General features: G+C 44.0%; 1 protein-coding gene across 3 annotated transcripts in view; it reads right to left on the reverse strand.

Annotated features, from left to right (window-relative positions):
• Positions 1 to 18,710, reverse strand: part of STMN3 (stathmin 3) — a 105,272-nt gene that overhangs the window by 30,116 nt on the left and 56,446 nt on the right. Inside the window, exons 1-3 of one of the 3 annotated variants that reach the window (XM_019510048.1) lie at positions 13,611 to 13,629; positions 9,032 to 9,144; positions 4,784 to 4,816 (exon numbers count right to left, since the gene is read on the reverse strand). In XM_019510048.1, the coding sequence (XP_019365593.1) occupies positions 4,784 to 4,816; positions 9,032 to 9,050 (52 nt within the window). In that variant the 5' untranslated portion in view covers positions 9,051 to 9,144; positions 13,611 to 13,629. Of the gene's footprint in view, positions 1 to 4,783; positions 4,817 to 9,031; positions 9,145 to 13,610; positions 13,630 to 18,710 lie in introns of those variants that run through there. The other 2 variants (XM_019510046.1, XM_019510047.1) reach the window with 2 other exon arrangements.

Below are 18,710 nucleotides of genomic sequence, written 5' to 3' on the forward strand. Positions count from 1 at the left end.
AGCTGAAGATCTGCTCTGCTCCTAGGTGCCAAACATTGGGATGTCAAATCCACAATTACATACCTACAAGATGATCAAGAGATCTCAGTGTGCAACTACTTTAACAAAATAGAGGTGTGTAAGAAGGAAAGAGAAATTTGAACACAAAAGCAGAAGGGAAGAGCAGAGAGGAGGAGAAGGGAGATGAGGAAGGAGCGAGGGGAACAGGGCTGGTATAAGGCAAACATGCAAGCAATAAACCCATAGGAACAAAGGAGCCATAAAAGTTAAATCCCAAGGGGAAACCTGCATGCGCAGTGTGTGTGCTGCATGGCGCAATGACTTTTCCCTGTTGTATTCTGAATAAAGTAATTAAGTTAACTAGATTCTAATTCAAAGCCTCTAAAAAATTCTGAGATCTGCCAGAGTGCTAGATCTCAATTCCTGTCATGAGCTCCCTCTCGTGTTATTCACCATGCCCTGCATTTACTTTCCTTTTGCTATTAATACTGGCTGCACATCTGAAAATATTTAATTTCATAAAGTTAATCTCTGGAGATCCTACTCTAACCAGCCGCTGACAGACTTTCAAATATGAAACAGATCCTTAAATGTGTTCTTTGGAGATGCTCGTAATACATGCATAACTATGATTAATCTAAAAAGCCACTGGCCTATCTCGCTGGCTTTGCTATGTCAAGGTATCCATAAAGGTCCCTGGCTCCTCTGTACAGGCTACTGGATTAGGAATCGGAGGGCCTTAGTTCCAGTTCTGGCTCTGACATAACCTGATACATGGACCTGGCTCAATCATTTTGCCTCTCATGGCTGTCTCCCCTTCCTCCCTTCAATATGCTACTTCTTCCCTCTGCCAATATGCCTTTTCCCAGATCCCAGCACATTGGAGGCAGCTCTCATCTGGGGCCCTGAGATTTATTGCAATAGGCTCTATCTGGTGGTGGTGGCAGAAGTGGTAGGGAACAGAGGTAGACAATGCTTCTCCCTTCCAGCAGCCAGAAAAGAGATACCTCAAATTTACCAGACACCTTTTAGCTGGAGGCCAATGTAAATGACTGGTGTCACCAAGCAGAGTCCACAGACAGCACCCTCTTCTTTCCTAGCTGCTTGGGAAATGAAAAGAGTTGGTTTCTTTCAGAAGCGCTAACCCCCAGATAGCAGAGCTCCACATTTTTTACATCCATCCTTGATTAGTAAAGCTTAGGCTTTTGGGTGTCTAATCAAGCAAGACTATCAGAACTTTGGGGCAGGGGCTGCCTTTTTATTATGTGTTTATACACTATCCAGGAAAACAGAGCTGGGGCATTTAGCTGCCACCCCAACACAAACTACCAAATGAATAAAATGAAGACCTGCATACAGAAGCTACATCATGAATTCATAACAAGTGGACATACAGGACCTGGAATGTGTTACAATTGTGACCAGGGTCAAAGCAAGGATATTACAAGGAACTGACCTGACTTGGCAAAGAACTGTAGATATTTTCAGGGCTACTGAAAATGATGCTGCCCAAGGAAAGCGTTACCCAACAGCAAAAGAACAAAAGCAGGTTTAGTTACAAATGCAGACTGAGGTATAAACCCAGATTGCAGATGTAAATAAAATGCAGAGACCAGGAACCAGGTCCCCAGGTGGTGTAAACCGACCCATCTCCCTTTAAATCAATAAAAGTACTGGTTTATGCTGACTGAAGATCTGTCCTAGATCTGCCTGACGCAAAGGTGCTTAGGACAAAGAATGCAGCGTCATACATGCTGTACAAGCAATCAGTCTTTAGAGGTGTGCTGCTCTTAGGCTGCAAAGAAAAATGAAATACAAAAAACATATTAATGAACATACAGCCTGAACACAAATCTCTGAGAATGATGGTACAGAAACAGCATCTGTTCAGATATTCACAAAGGGCCTACAACAAATTTGGTTGTTACTCTGAAGTCAATGAACAAAAATTTTATTTCCAAATTGATACTGGGACATCCTGTCATAGTATCATAATGAAATCATGAGGTCAGAAATGTCAAACATAAGCATAAACACAAAGGCAGTGCTATACCAAGCTTCGAGGAGTGTAAAAACAGATGCAGACCCTGAAATATCCTTCTCTGGCGAGGTACAAATGCTGCCCTAGAAAACAATGGCCAGATTGTCATCACTCAGTCTGGTTCCTTTAAACTGATTTTTTTGCAAGCAAGGCCAAAAAAGTTCCCTTCACAAGACAACTGTGGGTTTGTACAGGTGTACAGCCAACATAGCCCAAGATTTTCCTTGCCACAGGACTGAATTAAACCACTTCTTCTCCCCCAGCTCAGGCATAGATCTGAGGCTACCTTCAGGCTCTGAATTAAAGTATGGTAAAATCTACACTATATACAAAAAACACAATGGGGAAAAAAGCTGAAACCACCTAAGATTCCAGTTCCTCTCTTTGGTACACAGATGTATGTGAATTAAACAGGAAAGATTTTCTCTAATAGTGGAGTACTACTACATTTTGTTTAAATGGAGCCATTGCACAACACGCCAAGTTGACATGCAACATGACAGCTCCATTTGATTACCGTGAAATTTCAAGTGTGTGAATGGCAGACAATGGCTCACAAGTCACGAGTTGCCTCTTTAGCCCATTCTGTTTCACGTATCAGATAAGCAGTTTAGCAGAAAAAAGCAACAAAAATAGTAAGAAGCCCATGTGAACGTAAGGACTTGGTCCCCACTATTTTTGGAATCCCAAAATACACTTCACAGTATTGGGATGATCAGCCCCGAGACTGATGAACATAATCTTAGGGCTAACATCTAACAGGCTTCTTGAGCCCAAGGCAGACCTGAAAGCAGCCAAGTACTAGGGACTAGAACAGAAGGAATATGGTAGCTGCACAGTTACCCTCATAGCAATGGGTGGAAGTGACAGAAGGAACATGGCATAATTAAACACTCTGGAGCTCTAGCCACATAGCCCAGGACTTCCTGCACCCCTGACCCTATGCCATTACGCTGGATCTCATTTGGAATAGCAATGACAGCCCCATCCCCTTCCAGACTGGCAGGGGCAGCAGCAAAAGGCTCCTGGTATTAACAGCAGCTCTGCCAGGCCCTATGCAGTTTACTTCTCCTGTTCTGCAAAGGGCTGATCCACATACAGTCTACGCACCCATTTAATGGAGGCAAACATAGAAATTGCCATGGGATAAGCCAGGGTGTGAATTTATAGCATGTTGGGTACTCCACGGTAACTACCTGTTTGCACATTCTTATCATATGGTAAATGTAAGGTAGCTTACCCTGCTTTCACTGAGATAAAGGGGAGTCAGCTATAAAGCATATAGCCAGTTTCTCTAAAGGAACAAGGTATAGCAGTAAAAGCACCATTACACCAATACATATCTTCCACACTACAAGTTATCTTCTTTGACTCAACTGGTAGAAAAAATGATTTTGTTAAACCAGGGCCACCGCCTAAATGTAAAAACTGAATGCAGGCAAGTCCAGAGCATAGCCTGTTGGGCAGTTCTCACCTCCCTACCCAGCTCTTTCACACAATCTGCAGTCTCAGATAGACGGTACAGCGTCACTCATTTGGGTCACACTTTCAAATCTTTCTTTGCAACCACAAAGATCAGGGAGTTCCTTTTACTAAGAAAGAATAGGAAAGTTGAAATTCTGACCATGGCACCCAGCTTGAAAAGCTGTGGCCTGAAGAGCTGATGCCTTAATCCAGCCCTTAGAAGGAACCGTTTTGGCCATCTTATCAGAAATCACTGAAGGTTCAGGGCTGTAGTTATGAGAAATATCCATTAAGACACAGAATGAGCCTCACGCATGCTATGGTTTTGGGTTGTCTGCACTCACTTCCATCCTATAGATCTCCATTTCTGCAGTCATTAGCTGCCTTAATTGGTGGGTGTTACTTTTAGGTGGTATCATGTTTTATTGTTGACTTCCAGAAACAAACAAGGCAGATTTAACTGCACACTCTAGTCAGTAGGTATTGAATGCTGCCAGGGATTACTTTTGTCTTTTCTAACCCTGTCCTATGTTAGGTGAATGTGGTCAAGCTCCTAGACCTTCAGGTATTTAGGGCTCCATTTGCATTTTTGTTATGCTGCTATGGGGGCACAGTATTATTTGTCCAAGTCTGGAGGTGGAAGAGGGAAGGGTAAAAGGACCCTGCTTCTGTATCCTGTGCAGGGGTTGAGCAAAACTGCAATCCCTCCTAGCACCTCCTCGTCTTGCAGCACGGCCTAGCCCACTTCACGCTAGGCGGTCAAATGGCCAGGCACTGAGGCTGGAGCATGCTGCATTATCCAAGCATGCCTGTGAGATCCAGGGTAGGGTGGGGGGCAAGTTCCCCCAGGGCATGCAGCTCTGTCCCACCCCAATGCAGGATATGCCTGCCAGGCATAACTGATCCCATGCAGTGAAAAGTCAGTTTTATAATGAATTGGAAACACAGATTTGATATGGTAATAGACATATACTTCTGAGACTGTATCCGCCTGTGAAGAGCCTATTTACAGTCTCTGGGGAAAGTCTGAAGAGTGCTGCTGAGGAAGCATGCTAAAGATTGATGCATACTAACTATGAGCTCGGGAAGCAGGAGAGTGATGAAAAACACTGCCCATCCCCCAGCTGAGACAAAATGCAAACAGAACTGTCATGGGAGCTGGAGGGAGACAGAGGGGGAAGAGACAGCAGGAGAGAAAGCAAATGTGCACATGGGGCCACAGGTGAGAACTTAGGCCTTTGGCCACTCAAAAATGCAGGGTCCCATGCAGTAACTTACCTTGGGTGTAAGGCTGCTTCTCCATTTTTGCTTCTAGGAGGGCATGGGAGAGAGAGGGTGAAATATGAATCAGGGTACTGGTCCCAAAAAGGTGGGGGAGACCATGTCTTCCTGCAGGTTCACAGGGCCCCAGTAGTTGATGAAGATATCCCATGAACAAGCAAGTAGGTCATAGCCATTTGATTTAAAGGCAGGAGAGACAGTATCATGAGAGGCACTGGATTCAGGGTGGGAGAGAGCAAGATGATCCATCTGGATTGCCTTTCTTTTTGTTTTGGATGGTGGGAGTGAGATGGAAGAACAACCTGGGCTCTAGCACTTCACTCTCTTGGCCCTCCCATAAAAAGAATCAGTTCATGCAGCTCTCTCAGTGAGCCTATGGAAGGAGAGGAAGGGCAGTAGCTCTGAGGCCCAGGTCTGGTGGACTGTGTGGGATGGATGCAGCAGTTGAGTCAATGGGAAACCTAGAATCTGCCAATGAAAGAGGAGTTGGGAGGTGAAGATTGAGGCCTCCATTTGCAGGGAGTCGGTGACAGAAAAAGAGGCTCTGAGTGGGGAGCTTCAGGAAGAAAATCAAGATGTCCAAGTGTGGTGAGGTGGGCCTGGTAGAACCTGGCCCATAGACTCTGGCCAGCTGCAGCTGAGATGGGGAGCCAGAGGAGAGGAAGGCTGGTCCAAGAGTCAAGGTGTTAGCCACCCAGGTCCAATTCCTTGCTCAGTCACAGAATCTCTCTGTGATTTGGACAAGTTACTTAGTCTCTTTGGAGCTTACTTTTCTATCTATACAATGGGGAAGCCCTTCTGTGCTCCCAGATCACAGCTGAAGTCCTGGCCATTAGTTGAATCCTCCCTGGTCTAGCCCAATCTGAGCCTGTGGGACAAGAATGGGGAATCAAAACTCCTTTGTGTCTTTTCCCCACTCCAAGGGGACATAGCCAGCAGGCCACTGCCAATGCCTAAGGTTCCCGAACCTTCCAAACCAAATGGATCATGGTCAACTTTCAAGTTTCTTGCAGACCATCATGCCCACTTCTCATTGAACTTCAATTAAAAACATTATAAAAGTGTGCAGGACCTACTACAATCCACTGACCATTTCTCATGGCCTTTCAGACTAGCAGAGGTCTGCAGACTCCTCTTTCCCTCATTTGGGACTCTACATCAATGCCACACAGGTCCCACATTTACTTTTCAGAAGCAGAATTCAGAGAGATTCCCCTGTGGCCACATAATACCAGTGAGTCCACACTTTTTCCTCTGCACAAGGAGAATGTATTAACTTCATTAAAAACATAAACAGATTTGGCATTGGCCAACTCTGTCCCAGCCATTAGACAGCCCAGAGCAGGGGGCAAAGAGAGTCTCAGCTGCTCAACTGTGTGCCAACCAAAGGAGAGCTGGTCTGTACTCTCAAGGTTTGTAAAACTGAAGTCCTCTTAGATGTAGCAGAATTTCCCCAAGGTAAATACAGGTATCAAAATAAATATTTAAAGAAAAATAAATTAAAGTGATACCTTAGAGATGGAGAGGGAAATGAAAAGACCAGACAAACAGGGAGAACTAGGACCTCCAAGTATTACTGCTACATTCATGTTAAACACAAACAACAGGCGTGTTTGCCATGGTGTCCCCCGAGATAGTCCAAAAGAAGAGATCAGGGGGAATTCATCAGAGCCACACAAAACCATGTGCTGCCAACATCCATCCAGTGAGGAGACCCTTCTGGGATTTGCCAGGACCACTTGTACCACGGGCTGCATACTTGTGCATGCAACCAAAAGAGACCATGATGGTTCCCTTTGGCTCCACCGCATTAGATGTGATCACATACCAGGAAAAAAAAAGATTTCCTGAGGCTTTTACCATTCTGCACCATTTTATAATTGCTAGGAAAGGTCACCAATATTCCTTCCTCTGTTCATTTGTCCAAGTGGCCTTTCAGTAGTAAGTGCCTGGGCACAGATGCATAGTCCTTCAGAGTCCACAGAGACTCTGATTTTGGGGTGTACGAAAAGGTGTGGTTTAGACTAAGGGACTCCATAAGGATGCGTGCAGGCTCTACCTCTGCAGGTCTGTCGGCATAGCATGGCTATCACTGCAGCTGAGTCTGCACTGAGCATGTGCTGCTGCTTCCACTGCTTTATCAGGAAAAAAATCATAATGTTGGCTAACAGAAGATGCCTGGGGTAGCTGGTGGGAAATGGAGACCTACTGCTGGGGCACGGCAAGGAGGACTGGATTCTTTTTCATTTAAACAGACCCAAGAAAATCTCCCCTAAGGAGACAAGCCCCTGGGCATCCACTGCAGACAATTACAGCTGCTTTCTCTCCAGTACTGTTCTGTTTTTATTGGGGATAAAAGGCAAAACAAAGGAGAAAGAAGAAAGGAAAGAGACTTTATTCTTTCATTTATACATTCTGCTTGCTTCTTTCTCTTCCTTTTGCAGCCTGATCTCTCTATTCCTATTATATGTGCAAAACCTAACAGACAGCCACTCCCTACACAGTGAGGGGCGAGGCTCAGCCTTGCTCTGTCATCTGCCTACATTTCCCTATTCTCTGCTCTCCTTCTGCTACAGCACTGCTGTCCCTTGACACCTGTCCTCTTTGAAATCAATTCTATGCTTGATCTGAGCCAAAAGGGAGAGCAGAGATTAAAACTGCCTCTCTGCAGCCCACCTGTGTTCATGGCTCTGCGATTCCTTTGACAGTAAAAAGCAATGTCTTCTGGAAGGTGCAATACACCACACAGGCTTGGTGGGTGGGGAGGAAGAGAAAGCACCATATGGAAAAGGCTCCTGGTGCTTATGCATGTCACATCCACCACCTCTTTTGTGTCAAGTGCAATGTAACCTTGGTATAGACGATTGCTGAAACTGAGCTCCCCCGATTTTGCAAATCAGACCAGAGCCCATTTTGTAGGAAGGAAAGTAAAATGGATGGGTGGGACCTTCAGAATATACCCAGCACACACACATTGAAATAAGGGAGTTTACAGACACACACGCATGCATGCCACAGATTTTCCATGGTAAGGAGAAACATTTTTATTAATGGTTCATTGCAGTTCCCTAATTGCATGTAAAACTTGCTTTGAAACAACAGCTTCCTCCTTCCCCTTGCCAGCCCTGTATCGCTTTTCATTTCTTCTATTGCCCTTGCTGGGCTTTCAAAAAGAAAAAAGAATAGAAAATTGCACCATGGTTGCCAAGAGAGAAGGCAGTGAATGCAGAAAGAAAGGCTACTCTTTCTTTCAGCTGCCTCACTGAGTGGGAGGGGGTCCAGAAGAGAACACACCTTTCCTTTTCCTCCTCCATTCTTATTCAGATCCAAGTCCCAACCCTTTCGAACTTAGACTTTCTTTAATGCAGCATAAGGAGCAACTGAGCTATTTCAATGGGGTGGGGTGGGGTTATTTTTTTAAAGACTCTCCATGAGTATCTATTTTTCAGACATAAGTCCACAGAAGCGTTTTTTTTCTCCCTCACTAAGCCCCCAGTTCCATGTATCTGAATCCCTCCTTCCTCCTCGCCTCCCCTGTAAGATGCTGCAAGACCCATCGTTAGGAACAGTTCCACAGAAAGGGCACAGCAGGCTCACCGCAGCCTGACACTGCAGGCAAATCTGATCCCCAAAGCCCTGTCCTGCCCAACCTGGGAGACCAAGATGCAGTCGTACTGTTATTCCCATTATTACTGCAGAAAGAAGGAAGGGCTTTCCTTGCAGCACTGGATTTCTCTCGACACCAGAGGACCGCACCTTCCAATGAAGCAGTGTATTCTGATGGATGCCAGGCTCTGAAAAATGCACACAACCCCCCCAGCTGGATTCTTTTTACAGCATCTTTATCAATTTCTTGCTCATCTCTCTTTCTCTTCTAGCATATTTGACTACAGCTGTTTTTTACCAATGCCAAAATATAATTCCCAGCTCCACCCCCCACCTCAGCATCCAAAAATGAACAGAGGATTTTTCTTTTTTTTTAAAAACCTATAGAGTGCGACAAAAAAATAATTCAGAAGCAGCATCTTGGCACGTATTTAAACAGGTACATTTAACAGCTATGACTGCAGGTAAAAAGAAAAAAGATCATGCATCAAAAGAAAAACAAAAAAGACAATGCTGTGGTCTGCCTTTTGGCAACTCCCCCTAGCATGCAGGTAAAACCCAGGCTGGAAACAATGATAAGTAATACCAGTGTTCATTTTAGAAAGGATGATTAAAAAATAAAAATGATGCTGGTCCTACCTGACACAGTACTGGCCATGGTGATGAGGTGGGGAGCAGAGAGGCTGCTGTAGGAGAGATGCACAGAGAGGGAGGAGTGAAAGGATGCTGCTTTCTGCTGAGGTGCTGCAATGCTGTGGAAGAGAGGAAGAACTGACTCAGCTGTAGGGGGCTGCAGCCATCAGAAGGGAGGAGAGAGAAAGAGTGAGGGAGAGGAAAAGAGAAGGGGAATGAAAGAAAGAAGGAGTCACTGCTTGTGAATCTTAATTAGTGGATCGGGGTTTTTTTTGCTGAGCACCTTTGATGTCAGAGTCCTGCCAGAGTCAGAGTCTGACCACTATAAATACACAGAGAAGCACTGAAGGGGGAAGGGCAGGCGACACACCCAATCTCCAGCAAAAAGAGATTTTTCTCCCTCCCTCTCTCATCTGAGGGAGATGGACTAGCCCTGGCTTTTTTTTTTCTTTTTGGGTCAACTGAAAGCAAAAATGTGCAGATTCATTGAATTTCTTTTTTTTTAAAGGAGAAGCCATTTCCAAGCCAGTAAACACCTTAGAGACCATGTCTGGAGTCCCCGGTCAACTAGGAAAAAAAGCCCCAAAACTCTGAAGCTACTTTAGACAATGTGAAAGGGGAAGGAGTAATCTGAGGAAAACTGGGTATTTCTGGGCCTAACATATTCCATTTAAAATAACCCCTCTGAATTCAATAGGGTTAAACTATCATAAAACTTAGGAGGGAAGGGAGAAGGGAATTTAGCCCTCTGGATCCAGTGGGACTTTTTATTTCCTTTGTGGCCCTTGGATTTTCTCATATTGTATTGCCTCTTGTTTGCTGCTTGGGGCTGATGCCCCAATGTCTTGTGCAGGTTTCTGAATCTATTTCACACCCACATTCAGGAACAAAAACCCTTCTCCTTTTTCACACTAACAGCTATAGGTGTCCCTATATTATTTCTCCCATGATGGCAGTACAAACCCCAACCCTTTCTTTTATCACCTTGCTGGCTATAGGCCACTTGCATTAGCCTCATACCTGAAGCCTTTTGCCCCTTGATGCTGCACTTTGCTGTTAGCTACACAGATCCTTCTGCTGCAAACACCCCAAACCATCCAATGTGCTGCAATGCAGACGCTCCCAAACCATTCCAAAAGCTGCAAGGAACTACAGGTTGTCAAGCAGCTGCAGACATCGCTGCTCAACATAGGAGCCCCACAAAATACCTGCTTCTTAAAGAAATGTAAAACCTCAACTACATTTTCACCTCAATCTCTGCCTTTGTACTCAAACACTGGGCCTGTGTTAGGATGGATGGCACCTTCAGTGGAGCACTTCCTCCCCCCTCTGCGTTCCAGTTTAATTCAGAAATTCCTGAGACTCTGTATGTTTTACTGAAAAACCCTGAGAAGCTTGCCTCTCAGGCCAGCAGCCTGAAGTTCTTTGATTTACCCATGAAATCTCTCAGGATCCATTCTCCACTCATAACATCCCAGAATTCCCCTGTGCTTTTGGCTCCCTTCATTTTGAAAAGGACAGGGAAACTTGCAAGGTGGCTGCGTTTCACTTTGTTGCCATGTCTTAATTGCATGGAGCGTGGGAGGGGACTGGACATATCTATGTGTGTGGTCAAAGGCTGTGCACAGTGGGGCTTTAATCTTGCCCATGACCTGTATGTGCTATGGTCATAAATAGCAAGGCTATAATGAACTTGAGTCGTCTGCAATGTTTTGAGCAATTCTTCTTCCCTATTTTAAATTTAATTTCTTTTACAAGCTGCCTCTGATTTAGGTCAGGGAGAATTTGAAGGTCTCATACAACTTTTGGCATGAAAGAGATGCAGGAAATAGGTGTATATATTCTACTGCCATGACTGGCTCCCATCTGCCTCCATGGCACGTGATGCCTAGCCAGGCAGATTCTAAGATTATGGGTATTTTAGTACAATCAGCAGAGAAGTTGGTTTTATGGAATGCATTTCCTTCAGACTTCCCTATTATGAATGTGCAGACATTTTTTATCACATTAAAGATTCCTGGATCTTTTCCTCCCTATGAAGTCTTCCTCTGATCATTCCTTCTTTTATTATGGCTTAAAAGAGCTCATCACCATGCAGCACATAAAGGGTGCAGATCACAAACAGCAATTCTCTAATTCTCCTTTTAGTCTGCAAAGCACGGGGAAGTTTCAGCAGAAATTTCCCTCTGAAATGCACTATACCATCTACGGACTGGAGTTTCAGCAATGCATGCTGAATCTCAAGAACAGAAGCCCATGATAACACGGTACTTCTCTAAGGTTTGTTGGACAGGATACAGACAGTGCCAATTGTCTAGAACCTGAAGAAACAAGGTACAATGATAGAAAACATTTGGTCTGCGAAGGTGGAGAATATAGATTCTAGTGGGCGAAATACAGTTAAAATAAAAACAGACCTTAGAATAATACAAACAATCCAATTTCACATCACAGACTCAAGAAAACACAGAACTAAAAGTGGGTTAGTGTCATCCTGTAGTAGGGGTATCAGAATGACAACATCCACGAGGATCATGCATTTAGATAGTGATTTCCTCCAGATAGATCCCAAAGGGATTTACAGATTTCATTCTCTCATTGAGTTCACCGCACAAATACAAATCACTTTCCCCATCACTGAAAGGTGGTTGCCTCTGCCAGTTGGGAGATGCAATAAATGCTTAATTTGCAAACTGGAATTTGCCCATGATATTGTGATTAACCATTTTAGCATCAAGAAGGTGCAAATCTGGAAATAGCAGAAGGGTGGACATGGACCCACTCTTGCCACAGCCTTAGGCAAGTATTCCTGGAAAGCAGTCTCCTCCATCCAAAAGGATTTCATAGACATTAGGGCTGAAAGGGACCTCAGAAGACCATTGAGTCCAGCCCAAATAATACAGTATGTGTATACCACAGAGCCTGAGGAGCTCACAAATCACAATCTCTTCCCAAATTCCTCATGCGACAGCATCTCACTAGCTTCATTTCGCCTTTATGTCATTAAAGCTGATATCAGCAAGGCTCTTTTTCATTTCCTTCTTAGTGAAGGTCTGTTTCTTTCTGTCTGATATGCAGAGCATGGCTGAATAGTGTTGGGGTATGATATCAACTAGTAGTGCTGCTAACAGTGTAGGTGCTGATGGAATTTAGAGCAGCCCAGAGCATCAAAGGTGAAGGGGACAGTTATAATAACGTTTCGTTTGCACCCCCCCCACCAAGTGCACCATGCAGAACTTTGACTTCATGATGATCTCTCCCTTAAGGGATTTGTACGTAGGAAGGGAATCGGGCGGTTGTGGACTACTTACTCATATCAGCTCCTCCCAGAAGCTAATATGCTAACACACAAAAGAGTCTGGGTTATACTAATGCTTCCATCCTTGGTTTTTAACTACACTTTCATCCTCGTCTTTTGGGGGGAAAAAAGCATATGCACTACCTTTAGCCGAAATTTTTTAAAAGCTGCTCTTAGGGATGATCTGTGAATAGTAATTTTAGAGAGACTTGATTTGAGCTGTTATTTCTACAGAGGTCTCTCAGAATTTGTGTCCTGGAAATTCCTGACCCTCCCAACTGTTGAATGGGATGGAAGGAGACAGTCCATTTTGCCTGGCGTGAAATCCCAAACCACATAGTACAGCATGCAAAAGCCTGAAATTAATAAATAATATACAAGAGAGTTAGAAAAGAAATGTGATTGTCTAGCAAGAAAATCAGCTGAGCCTAGCCTGCAGGTACCTCTGCAGAATTTAGCAACTGAGACAGAGAAAAACTGGTGATAGCAACATCAGCACTAAATCAGGAAAATGTTTCCCTAAAGGCAAAAGAAATGTTCGGGTCATCCTTACTGATTTCTCTTTGGTGCTTGTCATGCGCACTTCAGACAGAAAAGAAAATGAGGCCAAGTCATAAAAAGATCTGGATCAGGAAAATGAGAGACTGTATCATATCAGTCAGATGAAGGTGTGAAGCAAACTCAGAATATGGATCACCCTGGTCACCCGGTTTCCTTACTAGGGTGCCTCAATGCCAAGTCTCAAGGAAGAGACCACAGCTTACAAGTAAACACAGCCACCTTGTCCCATAGTCCTGTCTGCATAAATGCCAATGACTTTTATACTGCTTGCCCCAAATTACCTTCTCTCTTCAAGTGTTAAATATGTACCTTCTCGTACAGAGCTGGAAAACTAAAATTCGTCAAGGTCCAGAATCAAGAAGGTAGAGGTCATGATCTAGGCCATCACATCTGGAGTCTGAAACAGTTACGTGCAGCATTGCATGGTAGGCTGGGTTCATGACTGAGAGCTAGGAGCTTTTACAGCCAACTTCTGGCTCCAGCGCTGATTTGCCATGTGGCCTTAGGCAAATCACTTACCGCTTCTGCTTCAGTTTCTCCCATATGTAAAAAAGGAAGAAACTCAGAGAACCTCAGAAGACTATTATAATTCAGATCTGAGTGTGGAATAGGAAAGAGTTTGGAGTTTTTTGCAGGTTCTTAACAGTCAGAAAGACAAGGGTCTGGACCATCTGAACCAAAGAGAATGAATAATTGTGTAGTCAAACAAAAGCTTAAGATGCTTACCATGGGAGACATTATGCATCTTCAGGAGGAAAGTGGCTGGCATCTTAATCCTCTTTTATACCTATAAAGAAAAAAATCTCTTTTACGTGATTGGTATTAGCTGTACGGCTGGTCCTTGCTGCTGTGCTTCCACTTCCTTTTGTCACATTCCTCAACCTTCTCTCTCTCCAGAAGTAAAACCCCTGCACAGATGTTATCTGTAGAGAAATGGGAATAGCTCACCTTGCAAGTCTGCTTCCCAAAGATATTAGCTGGCAAGGTTCTCCAGTCACTCACTCATCTACCTCCCTTCAGATGTGAAGGTTTATTTATTTTTAGTCTTTCTTTGAATCCTGGCTTTATTTTTTCCCCACACATATATTTTTATTTAAGTTGAAAAACTTGAATCTGAAAACTTCACCACGCTTGTTTGAGGGGACAAGCTGGGACATTCAGTAGACAGCACTGGCCAGCCTGACTTGTGTTTTAATCTACTACTACCCCCAAGAGTAACACATGCAACACATCTCCAGTCTTACACTAAGGAGCTAAATCACAAGAATGAGACTCTAGAATGTAGAACCAATGCCCAATGGTATTTTCAGAGAAAAACTATATTCCCTACAGAGGCCGTATGTTGTGTTTCTATATGCAGGTGGCACAATTACTAGTTATTTGACCCCTGCATGTGTAAGATTGCAGAGAATTTCTTTCATGGTTCATTGCCTAACTTAAAGATGAACAATGACTACATTGGTTAATGCAGGGGTGGGCAATTATTTTGGGCGGAGGACTGCTTACTGAGTTTTGGCAAGCCATTGAGGGCCGCATGACAGGCAACCAGGGGCAGATAAATATTAATTTTCTAAATTTTTTAGGGGCCCTGTGGGCCAGGTAGAATGGCCTGGTGGGCTGCATTTGGCCGGCAGGCCGCATTTTGCCCACCCCTGGGTCAATGGCAAAGAAATACTGGCACATTGTATGAATATCTCAAGTGACAGCTCCCAGGCTTTGTTTCCCATTTAAAGGTAATACAATGAGTTATTAAGTTTAATCCCTGTGTGGGTGGAATAATTATTTTGAATAATATTTTAAAAGAAAAAAATTTTAACCACATTAAAATTACAACTGATTTGTCCATGTTACCATTTTAACACTGGCCAGTTACCATATCTGAGTGAACATGCAAAAAAATACTCCCCTTCCCCCAAGCTTTTTCCCTACCATCAACACAACCTTGCATCTTCATTGTAGCCTCTTTAAAACACCTTTCAAGAAGGTAGGTGCCATCTTCACATATTAGAAACCTGGTAAACAATTAAATGAGAAGCTTGCCTAAATATGTCTGGAAGCCAGAGCTTGGAATAAATACCTGTACTTTTGGTTTCCTTTTCCCGAGTGTAACCCCTTCACAATGTTGTATCCCCACTGGTATGTTATCCATATATAAAGCAAGGAGCTCTGTTTCCTATAACGTGTCCACAGGGCCTTATGATGTTAGACATAAATGATTTTGTTCCTTATGGACAGCTCAGGAAATAGATCCCAAACTCTGATACAAGATACAGCATCCATTATCTCCCAGACACACGTGTTGGCTTTAGACACACCCTAGACAAATATATATGGATTTTGTGGGACCAAAAGCTAAACTACACAAGGAATGTCATGTGCCACCAGGCTCTGAAGACAGCAAAGATTAAAAAATGTTAATTCACGCAACCTCGCAATACCCTTGTCAAGTAAATGATGCTATCACTTTTAATACATGAAGAAACTGAGGCAGAGAAGGACAGATACTTGCTCAAGGGCATAGAACTTGTGATGGTGCAGATAAAACGGGGGAACCAGCAAATGGAGCAAAGAATACAGATCCACAGCATAAGCAAAAACCTGCCTCTCCTTTTTCTCTCCACCAGCACTGGCGAGGTACCATGCCTTTAAAAATAAGTCTCATGTACACAAGCCAATAAAACATAGAGCTCTGGGTAACACTATACAATTTACAGACCATTTATTAATTGTTTGCCTAAACGCATGACTCTGGTTCTGTGACTCCGAGCAATAACCAGCAGTATCCAGTCTTTTAATCTCCTGCATTGCTCACAGCATGGAGATATGCTCCAGCTTCAGTAAGAGTCTACCAGTATATTTCACTTGCAAAGTGCATTACCATGAAGCACAAATAATCTTTTGGACTTGCATTTGGGGGAGGGGGGGTGTTATTGGTTGTGTTCCAAGATTTCCCTTGCAAGTTTGGAGAAGAAAATGATGTAGCAATAGAGAAAGAGATGGCAACACTGGAGCTGCAGACATGGTCAAACAAGGTAAATGGTGCAGAGAAATAATCATACAGAAAGATAGCCTCTAGCCAATGCTGAGTCACATTGGACCCTGAACAACAGAGCATCTGCTGACTCATTTCTGTTGCTTGGGTTTGGGAACCTTCCAGCTTCCCCTCCTTTAGGACAGCAGTAAATGCTATTATGGTAATACAGATTGTAGCAAGCAATATAATACAATTAAAGGCAATGGTTATTTTACTTGCCACTCTAGGGAAAGAGAACTGTGTATGTTAAAGTGAGAGTGAGGGGAGAAAGCACCCAGCCCACCTAGGGCTGAATGCAAACCTTTCCTCTCCATAACAAGCTTCCCCCAAAGCCATACCCTGACAGCATCTCATTCTTTTCCCAAATACACTGTTTGGGGCTGAAATCTTATGTGCTTCCATTTGCCCTAAAAGTCTGCATCTTCAAAAGTCTGAGCAAAATCAACTGAGAAATGTTTGAATTATAACATGGAGAGATAGCAAGAACAGGTGGAAAAGGAAGTATATTTCCTTTCATTCCAAACTCTCAAAAGACGGATCCAGTGCTAGACTTTTTAATTTGATATGTTTTGTAGAAGTCACTACATCTTAAAGATTACGGTATACTTAAATATTAAGGTATTAAGATTAAGGTATACTTAAATGTATTTAACATACAGAGACTTTGACAATATAGAGGAGCTGGGAAACTGGAGTTTATAAACCCAGTTCTAAGTGGCTTTAAAATATGTAATTCTGTAGCATAATAGCTGCCTTTCAAACAATTTACAAGCCAGATAACATTAGCTCAAGGAAATCACAAGGTTGCATCTGTAAGGTTTCGGTAACATTAGATCATACCCAGTGACTGTCTACAGAATAGCTGCAGCATATAGCAAGAATATCAGCAATAACATGATTGTTTACAGGGAGATATACTGGATGGTACCTGATTTTCCTTCAATCTCTAGCATTTATGCTCCTGTGAAATACACTGTCATCACCATCTGAGAATGTAGGTAAGCCACACCCCTCTTTTATTCAATATTTTATAGGTTGCTAAGATTTCCCTGGTCTTAGGCCAGTACATCGTCCACAATGAGCTGGAAAGTGTTGTGAGCACCTACATCTGGGAACAGCCTCTGGTTCGAATGAACAAGATTGCACTGCAGCAATTCCCAGACACGGGCAGTGACATTGTTTTACTGGCAAAAAACTGAAGGCTGAAAGACGTGTGCTGAAGGGAAGCAGAGAACAAAGGAGTCGCACACTTCCCAGTAACAAAGGACACCTGTCAGAGTGCGTTCCCCTTTCTTGCTGCAGACGCTACAAAGCTCAGTATAATGAAATACAGGCACGTGTACCTTAGATGTACAGAGCTTTTCACCAACATCCTCAGCGGCTTTACAGTCTTCCTATATGCAACGTTGCTGAAATGCAGCTAGCGTCAGCCAGGACAGCAGCCAGCCTCCACCAGCAAAGCAAACAGCGCGTCCGAGAGAAATTAACGGTCGAGGGCATCACCTGGGGCAGATTGAGGATTTTGAAAAGTGGGGTGTGGCTGGTGTGGTGCACCATCCCGTGACACCGCACATACTTTTCTCCTGCTAAAAAGCAACCAGAAGCTCTATGCATACGCGAGGGACCTCAGTTTGTATTACAGGCTGTCCTTGGACTTAGGACACAATTGGTTCCTGAAAATGTCTTCAGCTGAAATGTCGTCACTTAGCACCGGTTTTTCCCACCGGCATCGCGTCGGATTGAGTGCCATAAAGTCGAAACCAACGTTGGAAAGTCAAAAAAACAGGGTGTCAATTTATAGATGTTGTTGAGTGCCATCCGTTGTAATGCAAACATCGTGAAGTCAAGGACCGCCTGTATTCAGTTGAATATCAAAATGAAAACAAATACAGGCAGTCCTCAGGCTTACGACACAATTGGTTCCTGAAAACAGTGTCTTAAATTGAAACATTGACACTCAAAACCAATTTTCCTATAGGAAATGGTGTTATAAATGGGGGATCGGTTCCTGAACCAAGGCCTGATACCTGATTTTCTCCAAAAATAACCCAGAATTTTGTACTCGATCAATTATAGCTACATTACATGAATGTATTTATGTTGTAAGTAGCAATTGTATGGATTTGGAAGGATTTTTGAGGTGACTTGGCTGGTTGTTTTAAAGGACTCTTGGCTGGAGGCTTCTCAGGAGTCCTGGCTGCAGGTTTTTCGGGAGTCTTGTCTGCTTTCTTAAAGAGGGCATCCAAGGCAGTTTGGACAGATGTTCTCCAGGGGGATGGGCGACGTCGCGAAGGTAAAGCCGAAACTGATGTCAGAAAGTCGAAATGGAGCGTCAGTTTATAAACGTCGGAAGTGCTGTTCGTTCGTTGTACGTTGAAACGTTGTAACTTGAAACGCCGCATGTCGAAAGGCTGCACACAGCTTCACTGGAAGGAGGTCGACACAATCCGCAGGGCTGTGAAATCAGAGCTACGTAACCAGGAGCCGCAGAGAAACGATCTGCTTGAGTCATGGAATGTCGAGACCGTTGAAAACGGAGAGCGGGTCGTTAATGCCGGCAGAAGGGAGCGTTGAGGAGGGATCATAACCAGCCATGAAGCAAGTGACTCCCTCAGCACCGCCTCAAAACCAGGCACTGGTGTTATGCTTCGAGCGGAGATGGGGGTCCTGGCTTTGACCCCCAAAACCATCTCCTGGGGGCTGCCACTCGCCCTGGCCAGGCCTCTGGGGGGGCCCTGTAGGCCCAGGCTTCCCCCTGAGCAGCAGGGGCGTGGGGCGGGCGGTGTGGGGGA

This window comes from Gavialis gangeticus, unplaced genomic scaffold, assembly GCF_001723915.1.
Source record: "Gavialis gangeticus isolate Ggan-Ray unplaced genomic scaffold, GavGan_comp1, whole genome shotgun sequence".
In the NCBI taxonomy this organism is placed as follows: Eukaryota; Metazoa; Chordata; order Crocodylia; family Gavialidae; genus Gavialis; species Gavialis gangeticus.